Below are 21,071 nucleotides of genomic sequence, written 5' to 3'. Positions count from 1 at the left end.
GGGCGTGAGAGCCTGCGGGGCCAGGGCAGCGGGCCCTCTCTGGAGCCCGGGGTGACAGCTTCCACCGGCCACCGGTCAGACCTGCGGAGCAGAGCCCCGCGGAGCCACGCATGCACCCACCCTGTCCAGCCTCGTGCCCGGGAGCCCAGGGGTCTTGTGCGGCCCCGTGCAAGCCCACCCCTAACCCCCTCCCCTCCCCACTCCCCTCCCCCCCTTCTTCCCCCTCCCCTTCCCATCAGGAGCCGTGAAAACGAGCCTTTTCCCAGACCAGAGCAGAGTGGACAGCCGGGCCGGGCCGGGCCGGGCGAAAGGGAGTCTCAGGTGGGCACATACCTAGTCTTCTCTCTCTCCGGCTCCATCGCGTAGCCCCGCTCGGCTGGGCCCCGCTTCCTGCAGTCCCCCTCCCGGACACCGAGCTCTGGGACACCGCGATTCGGACTGGACCCTTCTCCTCCCTCTCCACTCCTTCTCCTCCTCCTTTCCAGGGGGTACCCTCCTCCTCCTCCTCCTCCCTCCTTTCCCTCCTCCTCCTTCTCCTCTCCCCCCTCCTCCTCCTCCTCCTTTTTCTCCTTTCCCTCCTCCTCCTTCTCCTCTCCCCCCTCCTCCTCCTCCCTTTTCTCCTTTTCCTCCTCCTCCTTTTTCTCCTTTCCCTCCTCCTCCTCCTTTTTCTCCTTTCTTTCCTCCTTCTTCTTCTCCTCCTCCTCCTCCTCCTCCTCCTCCTCCTCCTCCTCCTCCTCCTCCTCCTCCTCCTCCTCCTCCTCCTCCTTCTGCTCCTCCTCCTCCTCCTCCTCCTTCTACTCCTCGGTCCCCCTCCCCGCCCCGGGCGGCCGGGTGGATCTCCAAGGACTCTAGCCCAGCAAAGGGTTTGGGGCTGGGATTTGGGACGTCAGATTTTCACCTGTTCGGCTACTGAAAATGTCAATCTCTGGGCTGATGAAGGAGTCTTCTGAGAACAATTTCCCTTTCCCATCACGCAGCCAGGAACGATTTGATAGTGTAAGGGGAAACCAGCTCAGTCACATAAATATAGCTCTGGCGGAGAATTGATTTAGTGGTGGGGAGGGGCAGGGGTAGGGGTGGAGGGGGAACGGGGCTCGCTGCCCAGGGAGGCATCTGGGGACACAGGCATCGCCCGAAGGGAGTAATGGGAACCAAGAAGCAAAAATGAGCCCCTGAGGCCCAGGGTATCTGCAGGAGGCAAGGTGGAGTGGCCAAGAGTCCCCAGAAACCGATGAGTGTCTGTAAGGCTCAGTCCAGCATGGAGAAGCGTCATGGGCTAGTGGAAAGAGCGCAGCCCCGGGAGTCGGAGGACTCTGCCAAATGCTTGCTGTGTGACCTTGGGCAACTCACTTAACTTCTCTCTGCTTCAGTTCTCCTTTTCTCCCTCCTACTTAGACTGAGAGATAGGGACTGTGACCAACCTAATTAACTTGTATCTACCCCAGGGCTTAGAATAGTGCTTGACACCTAGTAAGTGCTTAGTGAATATCATTAAGAAAAAAAAGGATGCAACTAGCCTCCATCCAGTCCCCCCTTCCTCAAGTCAGCAGCCAGGGAAATGGGCTCAGCCAGGGGCATGCTGGAAAGAGGGCTCCTGTTGGTTATCTGCTAATGCTAATGTCTGAGGCTAACTGAACTTTACTAGCTCCGGGGCTAGTCTCCTAGCCTGCTGGGGAAATGTTTCTTGGGCTAGGGTCACATGGCCCCTGTCTCTGAGTCCATTGCAGCATCTGAAGGCCAAAATGAGGGTGAGGAGATGGAGGTCCAGGGAGGCAACTGTCCTAATGGCTCTTCAAGCATCCTGATGCACTTTAGACAGAGCAGGGAGGGGAGAGTTAGAGGTGTTGGATGGACCGTGCTGAATCACTGGATGGAGAGTCAGGGATGGGAAGGGGAGAGTTAGAGAGTCAGAAGGTTATGGGTTCTAATCCTGGCTCTCCACTTGTCTGCTGTGTGATCTTGGACAAGTCACTTCACTTCTCTGGGCCTCAGCTACCTCATCTGTAAAAAGGGGATTGAGACTGTGAGCCCCATATGGGACAGGGACTATGTCCAACTTGATTTGTTTGTATTCACCCTCAGAACTTAGTACAGTGTGCCTGGAACATGGTAAGTACTTAACAAATACCAACATCATCATCATTATTAAGGGTGTTAGATGGTCATTTGGTGTCTGATGTTCTTTCATAGCCTGTTTCCCAAATTATGTTTTCTGTCCTGGGCTGAATTAAGCCATTCACAAGAGAATAAGAACATGTGCTTTCCAGAGGGGTCAGAAAAGGCATTTTTCCATATTCCCCTGTTTATTCATGACCCCAGGAACTAGAGGGATTTTTCAAAGGTGTTCTATTGGAACAGAGATCCTTATGATGTAGGATGTGATGTTGGATGGAGATGCCACAGGGGACAGTCTGGGTTGGAGGATTGCACTGAGTCCAGGGGCTGCTCTCCTCGGGCAGGGACTTCAGCAAAGGAGGAAAGCCAAGAGGCAGATTCAAAAACAAAGACAGGCATGGGAAGCAACAAGTGTGACCTTAATCAGTCAGACAATCAATCATATTTATTGAGTGCATGCTGTGTGCAGAGCATTGTACTAAGCATGTAGGAGAGTACAATATAACAGAGTTGATAAACACATTCCCTGCCCAAAATGAGGTCACAGTCAAACAAGGTGTTCAATCTAGGCCTTACTCTCTTACTCTGTAAACTTATTATTATTATTATCATTATGGTACTTGTTAAGTGCTTACTATGTCCCAAGCACTAATCTAAGTGCTGGGATAGATACAAGTTAATCAGGTTGAACCTAGTCCCTATCCCACAAGGGGCTTACACTCTTAATCCCCATTTTACAGATGAGGTAACTGAGGCCCAGAGAAGTTTAGTGACATGCCCAAGGCATCCAGCAGACATGTGGTGGAGCCGGGATTAGAACTCAGGACCTTCTGACTCCAAGGCCCGTTCTGTAAGCCATGGTCCTTCTCTGTGGGCACTCTTCCTGATGACCTAGTCTGTTGTTTTGTACTCCCCTAAGCGCTTAGTGCAATGTTCTGCACATAGTAAGCACTTAGAGAAGCAGCGTGGCTTAGTGGAAAGAGTCAGAGGTCATGCGTTCTAATAACGACTCCGCCACTTGTCTGCTATGTGACCTTGGGCACGTCACTTAACTTCTCTGTGCCTCAGTTACCTCATCTGGAAAAATGGGGATAAAAAAAGCGAGCCCCACATGGGACAATCTGATTACCCCGTATCTACCCCAGCGCTTAGAACAGTGCTTTGCACATAGTAAGCGCTTAACAAATGTCATAATTATTATTAATAAATAGCATTGATTGCTTGCTTTGATTGATAATTATGATGGTGTTTATCAAGTGCTGACTGTGCTGATGATGTTTCTAGTGTGCCAAGCATTGGGGTAGGTACAAAATCATCAGAGCAGAAACAGTTCCTTTCCTACAGAGGGCTCTCAATTTAAGAGATAGAACTGAAGCACAGAGAGGTTCAGTGACTTTCTCACGATCACAAACAACAGGATGAGGCAGAGCTGGGTGTAGAACCCAGGTCTTCTGGCTTCCATCCCGGTGCTCTATCCTAGGCCATACTGCCTCCAGACTGCAGCACTGTGATTGGGTGAGACTCCGAGTTCCAGTGATAAAATTCTCTGTCAATGGAGTTGTCTCTCAGCAGGGACTGGGAAAGTTATTTTTTTTCCCCATGGTCTTTGTTAAGTGTTTATTATGTGACAGGCACTGTAGTAAGTGCTCAGGTACATGCAAGATAATCAAGTCGTACACACTTATTAAAGCTCACAGCTTTAATTCCCCTATTTTAAAGACAAGGTAACTGAAGCACAGAAATGTGAAGTGATTTGCCCAGGTTCATACAGCAGATGAGTGGCAGAGCTGGGATTAGAATGGGTCTCTGACTCCCAGGACCGTGCTCTTCCCACTAGGCCACGCTGCTTCTCTTGCTTTCTTTTCTCCCAATCCTTCTAAAGTGTTGGCTCCTAGAGAGCTGCTCCTTTTCTAATAGCAGTTCGCCATACTACTCTTTCCGAGGCCACTGAGTCCTCCAGTTCTCAGCTGGGAGGCAGCATGTTTTGAGGCTTTTCTTTATCGTGTCCTTAAAACGTTTCCTCTGCCCTCCTGGTTGCCAGTTTCAGGTTGAACTCTCCAACCAGCAGCCATCTGGGTGTCCTACTGTCATCTATTCTCCTCCTGTGTCTCTGGGTGGTTTTGGAGCCCTGGCAGCTAGATCGACTGTGTCAGCTGCCTTGGCCCAGCCTGCCGCCAAAGCCATTTTTAAAGCGGTATTTATTGAACACTTACTAGGTGCCAAGGACTGACCGAAGCACTGAGGTGGGCAAAAGATGATTATGGGAGCCATTTGGCTGCTGGGAAGTTTCTCAGAACCACTTTAACACACCAGCTGATATGGCAGGTCAGGTTGGAGGGGGCATCAGTGACAGTGCCCATCTGGCCCTTTGCCTATTATCCTCTGAAGGGGATGTAGGGCGTAGGGGTAGGGACAGGGCAGGCCTAGTCCAGTTGGACCGATTCCACGTGGTCAGCCTGAAGGTGAAGTTGAGAGATTTGAAGGTGGGAAGTGCTGCTTCCAATTTCTCACTTCAGTTCTGCTCTTCCTCCAGCCTTCCCATCTGTACATGATTTCTGTCTCTCCCAAAAGACTAAGCTCTATGGGGGAAGGGCACCAGTATCTTGTGTCCACTGTATTCTCCGAAGCACTTAGTACAGTGCCCAGTAAACACCGGATGCTCAACGAACACCGGGACGCTTGTCCACATAGCCTCCAAGCTTCATCAGTGATCTTTGCCATCTGGATCAGGAGCTGCTGCTGCTAAGGAGGCTGCTTCCCCTAGCCCATCCCTCCCCAAGAGAGAGGAGATTGTCCACCCTTCCCCTTTCCTCCACAAGGCCCCCTGGCTCACTGTCACAACTGTGACACTGTCACACTGTCGTTCCTATCCAAGTTCCTCCATCGGTGGGGCAGGAGTGCAGCTGTCGACCAATCCCTGGGCCCAGGAAGACCATCACTCAGATTTCACATCCCCAGTCTAGAGGTCCCTAGACTCTGGCAGCCTGACCAGGGGACTTCCAGATCCTTCCAGGTCCAGGTCCTGACTCCCGGTCCCGCTGGGGCCTGAGCTCTTGGAGGACAATGAGAGGGCATTTCACCAGGGTGGGGAGGTGGGGCGGGGGCACATTATTACATTTGGAGTGAGACCCAATCAGCACCCTACACCTCCCTGTAGTGTGCAAACCATCTGCATTTTGGGGATGTTCTCACTAGATGGCAATACAGGGCAGAAAAAACAACTACAGAAACATCCCACCCCTCCAACAAAGTTCTTCACCAATTAAAGGCAGCTCGGGAAATAGCCCTGCCCCGCTTCTGTAGCCCCGCCCTTCCCTCCGCCCCTCCCTCTATCTCCGTCCCCGTCCCCCCAATGAGTCAATCAATTAATGGTATTTATTGAGCACTTGCTATGTGCACAACACTGTTCTAAATCCTTGGGAGATACAATACAATAGAATTAGCGGACGCTTTCCCTGCCCATAATGCGTTTACAGTCTAGAGGGGGGTCCAACAACCCAAAAGTGTCTCCATGTCTACCTGGTCCCCCACAGACTCACCTCATCACTTCTTGTAACTTTCTACACCTCCAACTCAGTTGGGCCCCGCTGGAGATGAAGGTGGGGCCGGGTTGAGGGGAAGGGGAAGGCTGAGCTTCTGGACCTCTTCAAACGCTCCCTCTCCATTCCCAAAGGATCCAACATGGCCCATCCAACATCCTTGACTCTCCCCTCTCCATCCCTGACTCTTTCCCAGTGACCCAGAACACACCATCTCACACGAACGAGAAGCAGAGTTGCCTAGTGGACAGAGCACAGGCCTGGAAGTCAGAAGGATCTGAATTCTCATCCCAATTCTGCCACTTGTCTGCTGTGCGACCTTGGGCAAGTCACTTCACTTCTCTGTGCCTCAGTTACCTCATCTGTAAAATGGGGAATACCACTGTGAAACCCATGTGGGACAGGGACTATGTCCAACCCAATTTGCTTCTCTCTACCCCAGCACTTAGTACAGTACCTGGCACACAGTAAGTGCTTAACAGATACCACAGTTTTTATTATATTACCCCTGGCTCTCCCCTCTCCACCCCTGACACTGTCCCAGTTACTCAAGATGGATTACGGAACACCCCCGACTCTCCTCCAGTTACCCAGCATGAACCATCCAACACCCCTGCCTCTCCCCTCTCCATCCCTCACCTCCCCCAGTGACCCAGAATGGACCATCCAACATCCCTGACTCTTTCCTCTCCATTCCTGACTCTCTCCCAGTGATCCAACATGGACAGTCTAAACCCCTTTGGATTTGCCAGGGTTCCCAGCTGTCCAGCTCCTTATGGGAATGGATTCTCTGTGCTCACTGCCGTGACTCCTCCCGTGGGAGCGTCAGACTCAAGTTGCCCTGGGGATGGGGCCCAGCTCACAGAAGCGTCTGGAAATAGAAAACGGCTAAGCTTGTCTTTTGTCCTGTTATCACAATAACATTATTTTCAGCGACACAGACTATTATGCTATCAAAAGGGTGAGATCAGCTACAGGATCTAAATCTGGAGGGAGCTGTCTGCTCTCATCAGGGGAGGAAGTGCCGGGCAGAGGAGTGTGGGGAAGGAGAAAGGGGAGGGAGAGGAGTCGGGAAGGGGTAGAGATGGGGGGGTCAGGGATTGAAGGGGAGAGGGGCAGAAAGGAGTGGGGAGGAAGAATCACAGTAAATCAGCCCAAACACCCACAGAGACTGCAATCAAAGAGTCACCCTACATCTTGTCTTCTGGCACAGTTGTGGCACAGCCAAGTCAAGGGCGTGGGCCAGGCTTGGTCACTGAGGGAGAGTCATGGATGGAAAGGGGAGAGTCGGGGTGTTGGAAGGTCCATGCGGGGTTCCTGAGGAGGAGTCAGGGATAGAGAGGGAAAAATCAGGGGTGTCCAATGGTCCATGTTGGGTCACTGTGGAGAAGCTGGGATGGAGGAGAGTCAGGCATGTTGCATGGTCTGTTCTAGGTCACTGAAGGGAGCCAGGAGCAGGCAAGGGAAAGTTGAGTTTCTGGGTGATTCATCTCTCTCCTTGAGGGTGGGTGTCCAGAAGGATGACCAGCACTCAGTTCCTCCAAGCCTGCTGCTATTGGTCACACAGTTCTGGGCTGGACAGGCCACATTGAGGCTGAACTAGGCAGATGTTCTCTAAAGGAGAGCAGAATGCAGCCCATGTGATGAATCAAGCACAAGTAAATGGTTTTCCAGAAATGTGTAATGGGAGAAGGAAAGAAGGGAGAAATGGAGAGAGAAGGGGCAAAGAGGAGGAGGAAGAGAGGATGGGAAGGATGGAGGGAAGGGAGTAGGAAAACAAAGAGGAAGAGGAAGAGATGCAGAGGCAGTGATGGAGGGAAGGGAGAGGAGGGGATAGATACCTAGGAGTGAACAAAACTTTTTCTTTATGATTGGACTAAGGCACTCCTTCCTGCCCTCGTTCTCAGTCACCAACTGTGACATCCAGTCTGGAAACAGGAAAAGTCATGTTACTTCCTCTTCTGGGACCAGGTCTATGAAACATGCAGATGTGAGAAGTCTGGACTCCCGGCCCTGCAGAAACCCAGCATCATGTCAGCGGCTGAAGGCGTGGCAGTGTAAGGAATGGAGGTGCCGCCACTACAACAGAATGAACCACGCCCTAAGCCAGCAGCTGGGGGGGAAGGGACCTCTTCTTGGCTGGTAAACCCAATTAAAAAGGTCCCCACCTGAAATGCATCTAATCCCCACTCGCGGCCTTGATTCTGGGACAAATTAAATGAAAACTATTTTGTATAAATCGCTGTTATTCCAGAGCGAGCTCCTGACAAAGCCTGTCTACTGTGAAAACTGTCACAGACGTCATCATTATGGTGGTTCATCTCAACCCAGCCCACGCAGCACTGCATCACCAGCATCGCCCCCGAAATCTCCACGGAATCCTGCCAGAATCACCCCCAGAACCTCTCCGGAATCCCTGTCGGCTGCCACCGTCCACTAGAGCTAGTGAGGCCGGGCCTGGTTTGCTGAGACCAGAGCACTGGTGAAGGGAAGTCTCTGGCCCCATTTTGTTTTTCTGCTACGTGAAGGCTCTGGGGGCCTGGAGGAACAGGAAAATGGCAGGTGAGAGGCTGTGGAGGCAAGTCAGGATGTGTCCGGTGCCCAGCCTCTTGCAAGGGGACCTACGGCCAGGACAAGGCAGGAGGACCTACTGCCCAGGGCCAGGAGCTCCAGGCAGCTAACAGCTGGGCTCTCTGATTTATGGCAGGGTCCATGGTGGTGTTTGTGGCAGGGGTGTGGCAAGGCCTATAGCAGGATTAGTGGCAGGTTCACGGTGTAGTTTGTGGCAGGGCCCAAGAAGGGGCTTTTGAGGGCGCTTGTAGCAGGGGACATTGCAAGGCTCATGGTGGGGCTCATGCAAGGGGGCACAGCAAGTTTTGTGGCAGGACTAATGGCAGGCTCGTGGCAAGGTTGGTGACAGGAGGTCCTGTCTCCTGTCCTGAGCACCAAGCTCTGTGCTCAGATGTGTGGTAGATATAAGATAATTAGGTCAGATATAGTCTCTGTCTTGTGTGGGGCTCTTAATCTAAGAGGGAGAGAGAGAAGGCATCTTATTGCCAATTTATAGGTGGGGAAACTGAGGTCCAGATTGGGTGACTTGTCCAGGGTCACACAGCAGGCCAGTAGCAGAGTCCTGAGTAGAACTAGGTCTTCTGATTCACAGCCTCAAGTTCTGTCCCTGCCCTGCTGCTTCCCTCATGCCTCACATCTCCCCAAACTTCTGAGTTCCCACAATTCTGACTTCTGCCTGCCAGGCTGGCCTGTCCGCCGTTGCCCCCACCGCTCCTCTGCTCCGGCCCGGTTCTGCCTGAGTCTGCTCAGCCCTGCTCAACTCAGCTCCGCCGTGTCCAGTTCTGCCCAGCCCAGCTCTGTTTGGCACTGCCCAGCCCAGCTCTTCCCCAGCCAAGCTCGGCCGGGCCCTGCCGGACCCAGCTCTGTCCTACCCCGCCCACATAGCGTTAGACGGCAGCAACGCAGTCGCAGGAGCAACTTCAGAGTTCACTGAAGCCTCATTGTTTTGTCTGTGCTGTGCTTTAGTAGGAGCCTTATTGAGTTTCTATAAATGGACTCTGATTTCCCACTGCACCATCACGATACCGGCGGAGCGCCGTCTCTCAGGAGGCCTGAAGTCTCTCCCCTTGAGAGCGTCTCCAGGGGGCAGCAAGCCCCAAGGCAACCAGTGTTCCATCCTGACCGCTGTCCTGACCACTCTCCTGTCTGCTGTCCTGTCTGCTCTTCAGACCACTGTCCTGACCTGTCCTTATGGCTTTCCTGATAACTGTCCTGACCGCTCTCCTGCTCCTACATGACTTGTGCATCAGTAATTTGGGCAAACTATGGGAGGTAACCAAAGGCCATGGACATGGCCAGCAGCCACAGCAACCGGCAGCAGCAGTAGGAAGCAGCCTCTAATGGGCTTTACCTCTACTACTAATTATGCTATCTGTTAAGCATTTAGTATGTGTCAAGCACTGTGCCCTGCACTGGGGTACATACAGGATAATCAGATCGGATCCAGTCCCTGACCCAGATGGAATTTGCAGACTAAGAGGGAGGGAAAGCGGGTCCCTATTCCCCATTTTACAGATGAGGAAACTGAAACTCAGAGAAAGAGCCAATGGGGCTTGGGCAGTTTTCAGAGCAAAGTCGATAGGATCGGCAGTCACATGCCCCATGAGGACACGTGGAGATTGAGAAACCACCCAGGGGAGGGGCATGGGAGGGTGGGGAAAAAGAGAGGGTGAGAGAGACGGTGTGAGCGAAGGAGTTGAGGTCCCCTACCCCCACCATGACAGCTGGTTAGGTGAGGCCATTTACTTCTCTGAAGCCCCAGCGTTCTGGGACTCTGAAACCAACCAGAAATATGCTCCAAGAGGGTGTGGGAACAACAGTTCAGCCCAGATCAGCATCCCTGGCTGAGCTCAACTCGGTCAACTCCCCCTAGCTAAGTCCCTGGGGCCAAGACACTGTGGCAGGCTGCCCATATTGGGCAAGGAGAGAGTGAGGATGGGGGCGAGGTGGAGTGAGGAAATCCTTGGTCCTCAGTCCCTGATGGGAGCGGCCTGACACTGGCTCAGGAATGGGGAAAACAGCATTACTGGTAGTACACATTCAGGACAGGGAAGGAACGGATGGAAGCAGAGGATGCCAGTGGAATCTCCCGAGCCTCAATCTCTCCTGTCTTTTATTTGTCATAAATACAGGGGGAAACCTCAAGGTGGCCCTTCTTGACTTCCAACATCCACGATCACAAACTAGCATTCCTCAAAAATACTTCTGAGGAGTAGGCAACCTTTCAGAAGTGTTGAAATTTTAAGAAAAGCAAGACGTTTTACAAACAGGATTCGTGGTCGATGTATAGTAAATGAAGTCAGAAGATAATCAAATTAAAAAAAGTTATAAATATTCAGGTACGAAAATTGAAATTACAAAAAGCAGGAGTCGGTAGTAATTAAATGGAATTACAGAGGTCTGTGTGTGTGTGTTTGTGTGTGTGTGTGTATGTGTGTGTGTGTGTCCCCATCCAATGCTGTCGCTGCACGGAGCAGTCTGAGTTGAAATTCAATGGTGATAATTCAGTCTTCTCCCCACACTCTTTCTCCTGGCTTTTCTCTTCTCATCCCATTTGTCACACAGCCCGGGTTAGGGTCCATCATCTGGCCTGCTAGTAGAGGAGTCAGAAGGCCACTCTTGTCTCCTACCCGGGGCTCACATTCTGAATGCATCACTGTCGGCGCCCAAACTCTGAGAGTTTCATCACCGAGACCCACTTCCTTGTGTCCACTGGTGGGGCGAGTTCATCATCAGGGTTGAGCGCGTAGGCCACATCGGCAAGTCTTGGAGGGATGGACCAGGGGTGGGTGGGAATCAGGCACTAATATAGTGCAGATCCTGGGTCCAGGGTGGCTCGGCCACTGACAGTGGATGTCTTCAAGCCGGCCCCAGCAGGATCATCTGTTGGTCAGTGAGCTCAAGAAGAGCGGGGCAGATGCCGCGCTTTCTTCTTCCCGTTTTCCAACATAGTTTCCGGTCCCTCTGGAAGGGGAGGGGGGAAAGATGAAAAAGAGCGAGATGGAAAGATCTTTGACTGTGCTCAAATTGACTCAAGGCAAAACCATGCCTGGAATATTTCTATTCCTCCCCGGGTCCCGCACCCGGAGACTCAGTCCTGGTAAATCCTGAGCGGGCAGAGGGCTACACAAGAGAAAGCAGTTAAGGCAGTTGAGGTCAGCATTTGGTCTCCATTTCCCACTACATGTCGACGTCTCCATCATAGGCCAGGGTCAGGGGCTTCTGCTGGGGAGCCGGGCTTTGATGTTGGCTTGGCTTCTTGCTGGAAAGGAAAGAGCAGGTGTCAGGCATACAGGAAGACAGACAGAGGGCTCCATCGACAGTCCACAAGCAGTTGGTCCCTCACCTGTTCTGGGGCTGAGCATACATGTGGCTCAACTGGAAATGGCCGGGCAGATGCAGATTATCACTGTGACATTGGGACTGGAACCCACCTCAACAGCTGGGAGTGAGGCTGGGTAGGGGATGGGACTGGACTATAGGATCGGCGGGGAAGACCGGGCTGTGAGACTGCCCCTCACTACAACTGGGGTGCAGACTCTCACTCCCAGGCTGGTGGGAACCACCCAGGCTGATGGTTCCATGACGGATGGCTAACTATCCCTTCTCTGTCCCTCTGAGATTGTGCTGTGGTCACTGGTTAGAGAGTGCCCATCCAGGTCTCCGATGAAGACTAGGCCCTGCGTGGCCTAACAGGGTGGATCAGGGGGAAATTCAGGAAGAGGGGACAAAGAGGCAGTGTGGTCTCCCTCAGTGATCTCAGTTGTGCTGAGAGCTAGGCGGAGGGCCCCAGGGGACTGTAGGCTTCTAGAGTTGGGGGATTCCAGAAGTTCAGCTGGAATCCCCCAGCATGATTCAAACCTGTTAGTGAAGCTCACTCTCATGGCCTGGGCCTCTGAGAAGGCCCCAGCGCCGAGCCCTCTGCACCTACCCCCCTCCTACGCTGTGGGGGGAGGAGGTCAATGTGACAGGAAGACCCTTAGCTGCCCCATCTGCACAGTTCAGATTTATCAACTGGGAAAATGAAAACTTTTGAGTCCCATAGACAAACACAAATCAGAAGCTGCAGATTTCTACCAAGTCTCCCGCAGCCTCGCTCCTGAATGGCAGAACCTGGGCCCGGGGGATGGAGCTTATACAGAGGGTCTGTTCCGGCAATGCCTCTCCAGAGTGTGAGGTACCTACGCTCCAAATTACAGTGGGATTGGGGTCTGCCCAGATTGTCAAACTCAGGGCCCAGAGGCCCAGCCTGGAGGAATTTTAGCAAACTCAGGGATGAATTTGAGGGTGTCCAGGCCCAGCCCAGCCCATCTTGCTAGTGAACAGCCCCTGGGGCAGTGGCCCCAGAGCAGGACCATGAAGGGAGAGACCTCGCAGAGAAACCAACCGAAATGTGGATGGTGAATTCACTCAGGTTCACCTTGACCATGGCAAGCAGACCCTTATTTGGACCCAAAGCAGAGGCTTCCTGGGACCCTGTTGCTATGGTAACTGTCTTGTGGTCTAAATTAGCAAAGGATGGACTTGAATTGGGATTTTGATTGGGAAAAACTCCCAGAGAAACATCTGCTCTGCTTGGAGGCTGGTAAGGAATAGAACCATTTTAGCTTCCGGCTCCGAGAAAGGATGGAGAAAGGCAACCTCTGAGGCTGTGCCCTCCTGGCTTTCCAAAAAATCAATCAATCAATCAATCAGTGATAGTTTTGGAGTGTTTACTGTGTGCAGAGCACTGTTCTAAGTGCTTGGGAAAGTACAGTGAAAAAGTTTATATATGCCATCCTCACAACGAGTTTACGTCTAGAGGACTCTCCAGGTTCTCACTTGCATGCCTCACAACTCTCCATGCCGGGATAATACTTGGGCATGGGGCACTGATGTTCTGAATTTGTGGGAGCCTTCCCAACTGGGACACAATTCCTGAGCCATCTGGGCAGGGAATTGACCCCTTCTTCAGGAAACCCTCAGAAAAGTGGTTGGTGTCCAGGAGCCCAGGTAGAACCGAGAACCAGCCTCCCAGGTCAAACCCGTCCACCAGGTGAAGCTCCCCGGAGGGCTGAACTCCAGGGCACCACTTACCAGACAAGGTAGGACAAGAATGTAAGGAGAAGTACCAGAAGGATGCCACCAGCCGAGATGCCATAAACCCAGAGCTTGACTCTGCCATCTGTCCAGGAAAAAGATGAGAAAGCCAGGCAGCTCTGACTTAGCACCAACCCAGCACTGAAGAGGAGGCCGTAATGCCCTCCGGGCACCCAATCACTGCTGCGCTGGACTGACGTAACCCTCATACTCCAAACAGCTCCATCGTGGGACTCACAAGGCCCAGTCTTGGCCTATGTGGGCGCTAGAGCCTCTCAGTCCCTGGAGGATCGTAACCCCTGCCTGGGAGATAGTCCTCGCCTGAAGTTCTCAGAATAGAGCCAGGTGGGAGATGGCTTAGAGCTGGTTTGGAGCCAGGACTGTCACCTCCTTCCTACCCGTGAGCACATGTCCTCACAAACACTGAAACTCAAGCTGCTGCACTCTGCCCTGGAACACAGATGGATCGAGCTTTTGTGGTTGATCTTTCAAGCCAGCCCTCTGGATCCCTTTTGAAATACCACCTCCACCCAGAGCCTGATCCCTCCAAGAGCAGATCGGCTCAACCAGCGGGGAGCACCGTCTGGATAGACATGCAGGATCTTGACTCCCCCCTGCTTGGTGGCACCTCCTGGTGTTTGACACCTCGGAGCGGTTTGACACCAGCCTTGATCGTAGCCCATTCTGGCTCCAGTGGGGGTGAGGGGCTCCATGCCCACTGAAGCCTCCCGACCCCAGGGAACAGTACAAGTCCTTGCTACAGGGCCAAGTCAGTCCATAGAACCAGTAACTCCAGAGGCTCATCTCTAGGGTAAGTGATTTAAAATGTGGCTCCCTCGACATCTCTGCCTTCCACCATGATTTGGCTGGTCTCACTGAGGCTGTCTCTTAGAGGGCCGCTGGCTAAATTCAAGGACACTTTGCCAGTCCCTTCCCAGTACACAACTGGAAACAGATCAGCTGGATACCCAATTGTCCATTTGTAAACTGGACTGATGGCCACCCTACTGTACCTTGGCCTCCACCAGTCAGTGACCAACGGCAGTCACAGCCCACTCCCAACACAGCTCTCTCCCTCCCAGACGAGGGTGCTTACCCGCATCAACTGGGTGGAGAGACCAGGTTCTGAAAATATCACGTATTTTCGAGTTCACGGGCTTGTTCTTGGCAGTGCTGGTTTTAACATCGGCCTTCCTGTCCCCAGAGCTCGAGACTTTCAGGCAATAATCCAGGAAGCCATTCGATCTCAGGATTTCCGTGTAACCTGGCTTGCAACCGCACACTCCATTCTGCTCCATAAAGACAGGAGAGGGAGGTTCCCGGACGGCACGGTCACTGGCGGGGGCGGGCCAGAGGAGCCACCCAGGTCAAGGTAGCCCACCCTGCAGCCCAGCCCGAGCCCCGGCCTCTCGCGGTAGTGGCTGCACCAGTGGTGAGGTGTCACCTGCCAGTGGATAGAAGGGCTCTCACCTGGGTGCAGTAGGAGAAGGGCTTCCTGCAGTCTGGGTGGCAGTGCCTCACTGCCACTGGCCGACTCTGTGGGGAGCATCCGCCTGGAAGAGATGTTTCAGCGTCACCTTGGGGACACCCTATGGAAGTAGCCAATGTCGCAGGGTCAGCCACTGGCTTCCGCAAACTGTAACCCTTGGCAGACCCCCTTTTCCTTCCCAGCCAGGAAGCTCTGGATCCCTACCCCCGCCAAGACCCTGGGCTGGAGTGGTAAAGATGCTCCGACAGCAGAAGACCACAGTGGGTAGAGAATGAGGGCCAAAGGGGTGAGGGGACCTAGGGTTAGCCCCCTCCCAAGACCTTGAGTGATTTCCACCTGGATGGCCAAGGCAGTAATTTATTCTGGAAGTCTGGGACCAAAAACCCCATGTGGGACAGCACCTAGGTCCAGTCCAGCCAGTTTGGGTTCCTGTGCAGTGGGCAGTGTTCTGGCCTACAAAGCCACGTTCCCAATCCTAAAATGGTTACACTCCCATTGTCCACTGACTGTGGAGACTGAGACCCCAACTCTACACCAGCCAACCTTTCCCTATCTCGGTGCTAGTGACCCCTCACCCTCCTACTTCCTGGGGGCCCCTACATGGCTGGGTGATTGCGGGCTCTGATAGGCCCCAGTGGGCTCTGACCAGCCTCAGCAGGGTCTGACTGGGCCCGGTGGGTTCCGGCCGATTTGCTGGGCTCTGACTTGCACCGACCCTGGGAAGAAGTACCTGTGACGTTCATGCCATCAGAGCGCTGGCACCAGACGGCCCGTTCATTGTTTCTCCAGAGGCTGGACTTCCACTCATAATGGAAGCATTTCCCTCCTGTAAGGAACCAGTGAGTAAGAATTCTGGGCCTATCCCCTCTCTCCACACCCGGACATCGTCCAGAGATGATATCTGTCCAGCCCAGAGGCTGCTCAGGGTGGGGACAGGGCAATGGGGAGAAGAAGGGGAATCCAGAAGGTGGTACCTGTGAGGGGTGAGGAAAGGGGCCCTGGGCAGTATCTAGATTGGGAGGGATGGGGCACTGAGCTGGTACCTGTGAAGGGTGAGGAAGGGGAGCCCTGGTGGTAGCTCAGCAGGATGGGGATGGGGCACCGGGTTGGCATCTGTGCAGGGTAGGGGTGGAGTGTTGGGGCAGTACCTGTGCAGGGTCTGGTCTCTAGGACTTGCTCAGGGCAGCTGACTCGGTTGTTGAGGGCCTGGGTGATGGACGCTCTTGAACGTGACTGGTGGCCGGTAGCCCCGAAGCTCCTGCCATCTAGGCACGTCAGCTCGCACGCACTCCAGCTGGTCCACTCAGCCAGGTGGCAGTCACCTGGATGGCAACGAGACATGGGGGGTTAGGGGTGGCCCAGGAGCCTTCCGGGCAATACAGGGTTGGGCTGGACCATCTGGAAAAGGCTGTGCTGAACCAATGGCATGGGCTGATGGCTTGGAGTTCTAACCTCGGGAGCTCACTGGAGGGGGTGTTATTGGTGTGGTCTGTCAGCATAGGTAAGTTAAGGTGAAGAACCTCAGGGCCACTTTTGCTTCAGTCCTGGCAGATGTGTTTGCCTTTGGGAATCAGGGGATTCAACAACCCTGACTCTCTCCTCTCCATCCCTGATTCTCCCCCAGTGACCTAGCACAGACCATCCAATACCCTTGACTCTTCCCTCTCCATCCCTGACTCTCCCAAAGTGACCCAGCATGAACCATTCAACACTCTAGACTCTCCCCCTCAATCCCTGACTCTTCCCCGGGGACCCAGTGTGGATCCATGGTAGAATCAGCCAATCTGTCAATGAATACTCATTAGTATACATTTAATGCTTACTGTATTCAGAGCATCGTATTAAACATTTGGGAAAGTAGCATAGACATAGTAGACATGATCCCATTCCTTAAGGAGCTTCAATCTAGTGGAAGAGACTCTAAGATAAATTATCGAAATGGGGAGGTAATAGAGAGTAAAGCTTCGGAATAGCTGTAGATTGTATGGTCCTTGTGGGCAGGGAACATGTTTATCCACACCGCTATAATGTAATGTATTCTCACAAGCACTTAGTACAATGCTCTGCACACAGTAAGTTTTCATTAAATGCCACTGACTGATTGATGTAGTAAGCATATGAATGAGCAGGAGTGTCATCTAGAGGGAAGAGCCCAGGCCTGGGAGTCAGATGGCCTGGGTTCTAATCCTGCTCTGTAATGTACCTGTGGTGTAACCTTGGGTGGGTCACCAAACTTCTTGGTGTCTCTTTCCCTCATCTGCAAAATGGGGATTCAATACCTGTTCTACCTCCTTAGACTGTGAGCCCCATGTGGGACTTGATTATCTTGTATCTTCCCCAGCATTTAGTATAGTGCCGGGCATATAGTAAGCACTTAACAAATACCATTATTATTACCGTTAATAACATAAGTGCTCGGCTCCCCTTAGGAAGATTCACTGAGCTCACGCACTCCGATCCAGACCCTATCGGGGATATGTCAACCAGCATGGTGAGAAGGGCAGGTCGCACTGTCAGCTGCTGCGGTTGGAGTGAGTGCATGTAGGAAGGCCTAGGTGCAGGGGTGAGTCGGGGAGCATGCGATCTTTGTCTCACAGAGCACGAATGTTTCAGGGGAAAAAGGTTTCACCTCAGCACAATGCACTCTGCTAGCCCCTTGGAAACAGAGTGTCTGCAGCCAGGAGGAGGGGGGAGGGAGGAGGGAGGATAAAGGAAGGACAGCAGAGAAGGGAGAAGGGAAGGGGGAGGAGAGACAAGCCAAAGGAGGGAGGAGAGAGAGGGAGAAAGAGGGAGAAAAGTGAAGAAATCTGAGCAGTGGCAGATTCCGAGTTCAGAGCAAGCAAACAGAGGTCATTCTGATAATTGGACCCAGGCCGCAACATGTGCCTGCGGGTGTGTACCTGGGCAAGGCACCGAGCACAGCCGCTGCAGGGGGCTCTCGGGCAGGGGTATTCGGGCACACAGGACCTCTTCTACTGGCGGTGCGGAGGGTGTGAGAGAGGCGTTGTGGACCACACAGGTCAGTGTCCGGCTCTGGAGCCCTTCCCCACAGTCTCCGCCCTGGGGAAGCCGAGGGACACAGTGACCATCACTGCCACGCCATCAGCCCCCTCCCCAGGCCCTCTGGGACAGGGACCAGGAAAACTCTGGGTGGCTATCCCCTTCCCTCTACCCTCGAACTAGAGGCTGGCCACTGCGGTTGGGGCCGGGGGCAGGGTTAGGGGCGTGGTGGGAATCCAAGGCTGGGAGACAGCAGCAAACAGAGGTCTGACGTGTTCCTCTCCAGGGCTGGGAAGCCTCAGTCTCACCCCTGATCTCGCTAAGGAGAACAGGCCGTGCCATGGACTGAGGGCCAGCATCACTAGTCCCCCAAAGGGGGTGCATTGCAGCCAAGCCACGGGCCCGGCACCAGTTCAGGCAGACGGATGCCCACGAGCCAAGGTCGGGGCCCGGGACCACGACACCAGTTGGACTCGTTCAGGTGGGCATGCTGGGCCTCAGCCGGCACTGAGTGGTCCCGATCACAATTTGCAGGCAGGGGCCAGGGCAGTTATGGCACGCTGTCATCTGCAGAGGGTATCTGGCGAATGGACGGTGGACAGACAGGGGGAGGCAGGGGGATACCTCAACGGTGCAGGGGGACCACCCTCCAACCAGCCAGGCATAGCAGGGCTTCACAGGGCAGGGCTTGATCTGGCTGAGCCGCGGTGGGCAGGGTCGCCCCTCTCCCTGAGGCTGCAGGACGACCTGGCGCGTGCGACTCATGTGACCTGCATGGAGAGTGGGGAGTTGGGGGGAGAGGGGAAGGGGTCGCCGCCGGCCCAGCCCCCCCATTACCCCGTCACACATAAATTGGCTTTTTTAAGCCCTCCCTTGGTACTTACATGGATCTGTACGATCCCCCAAACTACTATCCACCAAACCATCAGTTAGTTTACTCTGACGACCCCATTTGTCAACACTTCATGTCTCTTTCCCCAATAGAGTGTAAGCTCCTTGTGGGCAGAGATCATGTCTCAGGGTACATGCCCCACATTCAGTTATTCCTTCAGTGATCTTATCCCAACCCATTCTAAATACATGTTATACATTTGTTCTTGCTTCTGCTCCTATGATTTGTAGATGTTTGTTTTCCCACCTCCCCTTTTAGGTTGGAGGCTCCCTGAGGACAGGATGCCCATATATTGTGGTTCTGTTATATTCTCTCAAAAGAGGTACCCAGCACAGTACTCAGTACGGTAGGTGGTCTGTACAGTGCTCTGTACCCAGCAGGTGCCCCCTACCATGTTCTGTTCAAAGTAGGCACTTAGCACAGTACTCTCTGCACTCAGTACAGTACTCTATACCCAGTTGCCAGCTAGTTCAGCACCCTTCACCCAGTCACTACCCAATACAGTACTCTGTTCATGTACAACATTCTGCACACACAGTGCTCACTACAGTGCTCTACACATACTAGTTGCTTAGTACAGCATGCAGTACATAATAGGCACCCAATACAGTGTGTCACTCACAGCAGGCACCCATTATAACACTCTGCACATAGGAGGCTCCCAAGATAGTGTTCCGGAAACAGTAGGAGCTCATTAACATTATTGACAGATGAATTAATTAGGAGGAATGGGCGGGCCATGGGCATTCTGGCCCTGCCTAGCAAACTGGTGTTTGGCTGCTAACACAGAGTTGTGCCCATGGCCCATATGCCCATGTGCCCATTTCACCTGGCAGGAGCCGGGCCATGCCCCGGGCACACAGTTACCTGTAAGGCCGCAGGACTGGGAACACTGGGACCAGGAAGACCATGGGGAGAGGCGGCAGTCCACCACACACTCCACAAGGCAGCGTGAGCTCAGAGGCGAGGGCTTGGTCAGGCCTAGCTGCAACAGACACGGACAAAGGGCCGCCCTCAGCTGCAAATGCTCCCCTTTTCCCCCTCATGGAAGGAGCCCCCCCCCCCCCGCACTCATGAATGACCCTGCTGGGTCGGCTGCAGCACTGAGGGAGAAGCACCTGCTCTGCTCAGGTGAAATGGCAGAGATGAACTCGGGTCTGCCCACCTGTACTGGAGTGTCTGGAAAGTCGGGGGGGTGGTAGTCAGGGATGCTGGATGGCAGGTGCTGGGTCCTTTGAGGGAAAGTCAGGAATGGAGAGGGGAGTCAGGACTGTTGGAAGGTCTGTGCTGGAGAGAGTCGAGGATGGAGAGGGGAGAGTCAGGGGTCCTGGATGGCGGATGCTTGGCCACTGGGGGAGAGGCAGGGATGGAGAGGGGAGAATCAGGAGTGTTGGGCCATTCATGCTGGGTCAGTGGGGGAGAGAATCAGGGTTGGAGAGAGGAGTCAGAGGTATTACATGGTCCATGCTGGGTCACTGAGGGAGAGTCAGGGATGGAGAGGGGAGAGTCAGAGATGTTGGGTGGGGTCCAGGAGGGCAACTAGCACATGATTCCTCCAAGTGCTCTTGTGGACCCTTCAGAGATAGAGCCCTGGGCTGGGTGGACCGTGGACTGACTCAAGCAGGGTTGTTGCTCAAATCTCATCAGAATGTCCAGAATCAAATTTCAGGGACTGAAATCTTGTGCTTATAGTACTTACCAAAATCTTCCTATATGCCAAACACTGTGCTAAGTGCTGGGGTAGATGCAAGTTACTCAGGGTGTACAGAGTCCCTGTCTCACAAGGAGCTCACACTCTAAACAGGAGGAAGGACTTAAATCTCATTTTACAGATGAGGAAACGGAGGCATGGAGAACTTAAGTGACTTGCCCTATGTCACACGACAAGAGGCAGAGCTAGGGTTAGAACCCAGGTCCTCTGACTCCCAGTCCCGTGCTCTTATTATTTTTTATAATATCTGTTAAGTGCTTACTATATGCCAAACAGCGTACTAAGCACGGGTAGATACAGCTAATCAGGTTGGACACAGTCCACGTCCCACATGGAGCTCATAATCTTAACCCCCGTTTTACAGATGGGGTAAGTGAGGAATAGAGAAGTGTGAAGTGACTTGTCCAGGATCACACGACAGACAAGTGGAAGAGCTGGGATTAGAACCCCGGTCCTTCTAACTCCCAGGCCTATGTTTTAACCACTAGGCCACGCTGCTTCCCTGACACCCTACTGTCTGTTGTCATTGCAGGCTCAGCAGTGCTGAGAGCAGGGCAGTGGATCCTGTCAGGCCCAACCAGCAGAGAGGATGCCGGAGCCCTATAGACTTGTGGGCAGGGAATGTCGTTGTTCATTGTTGTATTGTACTTTCCCAAGCACTTAGTACAGTGCTCT

General features: G+C 53.4%; 1 protein-coding gene across 1 annotated transcript in view; it reads right to left on the bottom strand.

Moving 5' to 3' along the window:
• Positions 1 to 10,299: 10,299 nt before the first annotated feature.
• Positions 10,300 to 21,071, bottom strand: part of THSD7B (thrombospondin type 1 domain containing 7B) — a 159,992-nt gene continuing 149,220 nt past the window's right edge. The window contains exons 21-29 of the mRNA XM_029072551.2: positions 19,553 to 19,670; positions 18,418 to 18,563; positions 17,694 to 17,853; positions 15,942 to 16,115; positions 15,524 to 15,619; positions 14,775 to 14,857; positions 14,401 to 14,593; positions 13,302 to 13,389; positions 10,300 to 11,487 (exon numbers count right to left, since the gene is read on the bottom strand). Coding sequence (XP_028928384.1) covers positions 11,406 to 11,487; positions 13,302 to 13,389; positions 14,401 to 14,593; positions 14,775 to 14,857; positions 15,524 to 15,619; positions 15,942 to 16,115; positions 17,694 to 17,853; positions 18,418 to 18,563; positions 19,553 to 19,670 — 1,140 coding nt within the window. The 3' untranslated portion in view covers positions 10,300 to 11,405. The remainder of the gene's footprint in view (positions 11,488 to 13,301; positions 13,390 to 14,400; positions 14,594 to 14,774; positions 14,858 to 15,523; positions 15,620 to 15,941; positions 16,116 to 17,693; positions 17,854 to 18,417; positions 18,564 to 19,552; positions 19,671 to 21,071) is intronic.

The sequence above is a fragment of the Ornithorhynchus anatinus genome, chromosome 9, assembly GCF_004115215.2.
Source record: "Ornithorhynchus anatinus isolate Pmale09 chromosome 9, mOrnAna1.pri.v4, whole genome shotgun sequence".
Taxonomy (NCBI): Eukaryota; Metazoa; Chordata; class Mammalia; order Monotremata; family Ornithorhynchidae; genus Ornithorhynchus; species Ornithorhynchus anatinus.
The sequence above is the reverse complement of the archived record's forward strand: the minus strand, read 5'-3'. Positions and strand labels throughout refer to the sequence as shown.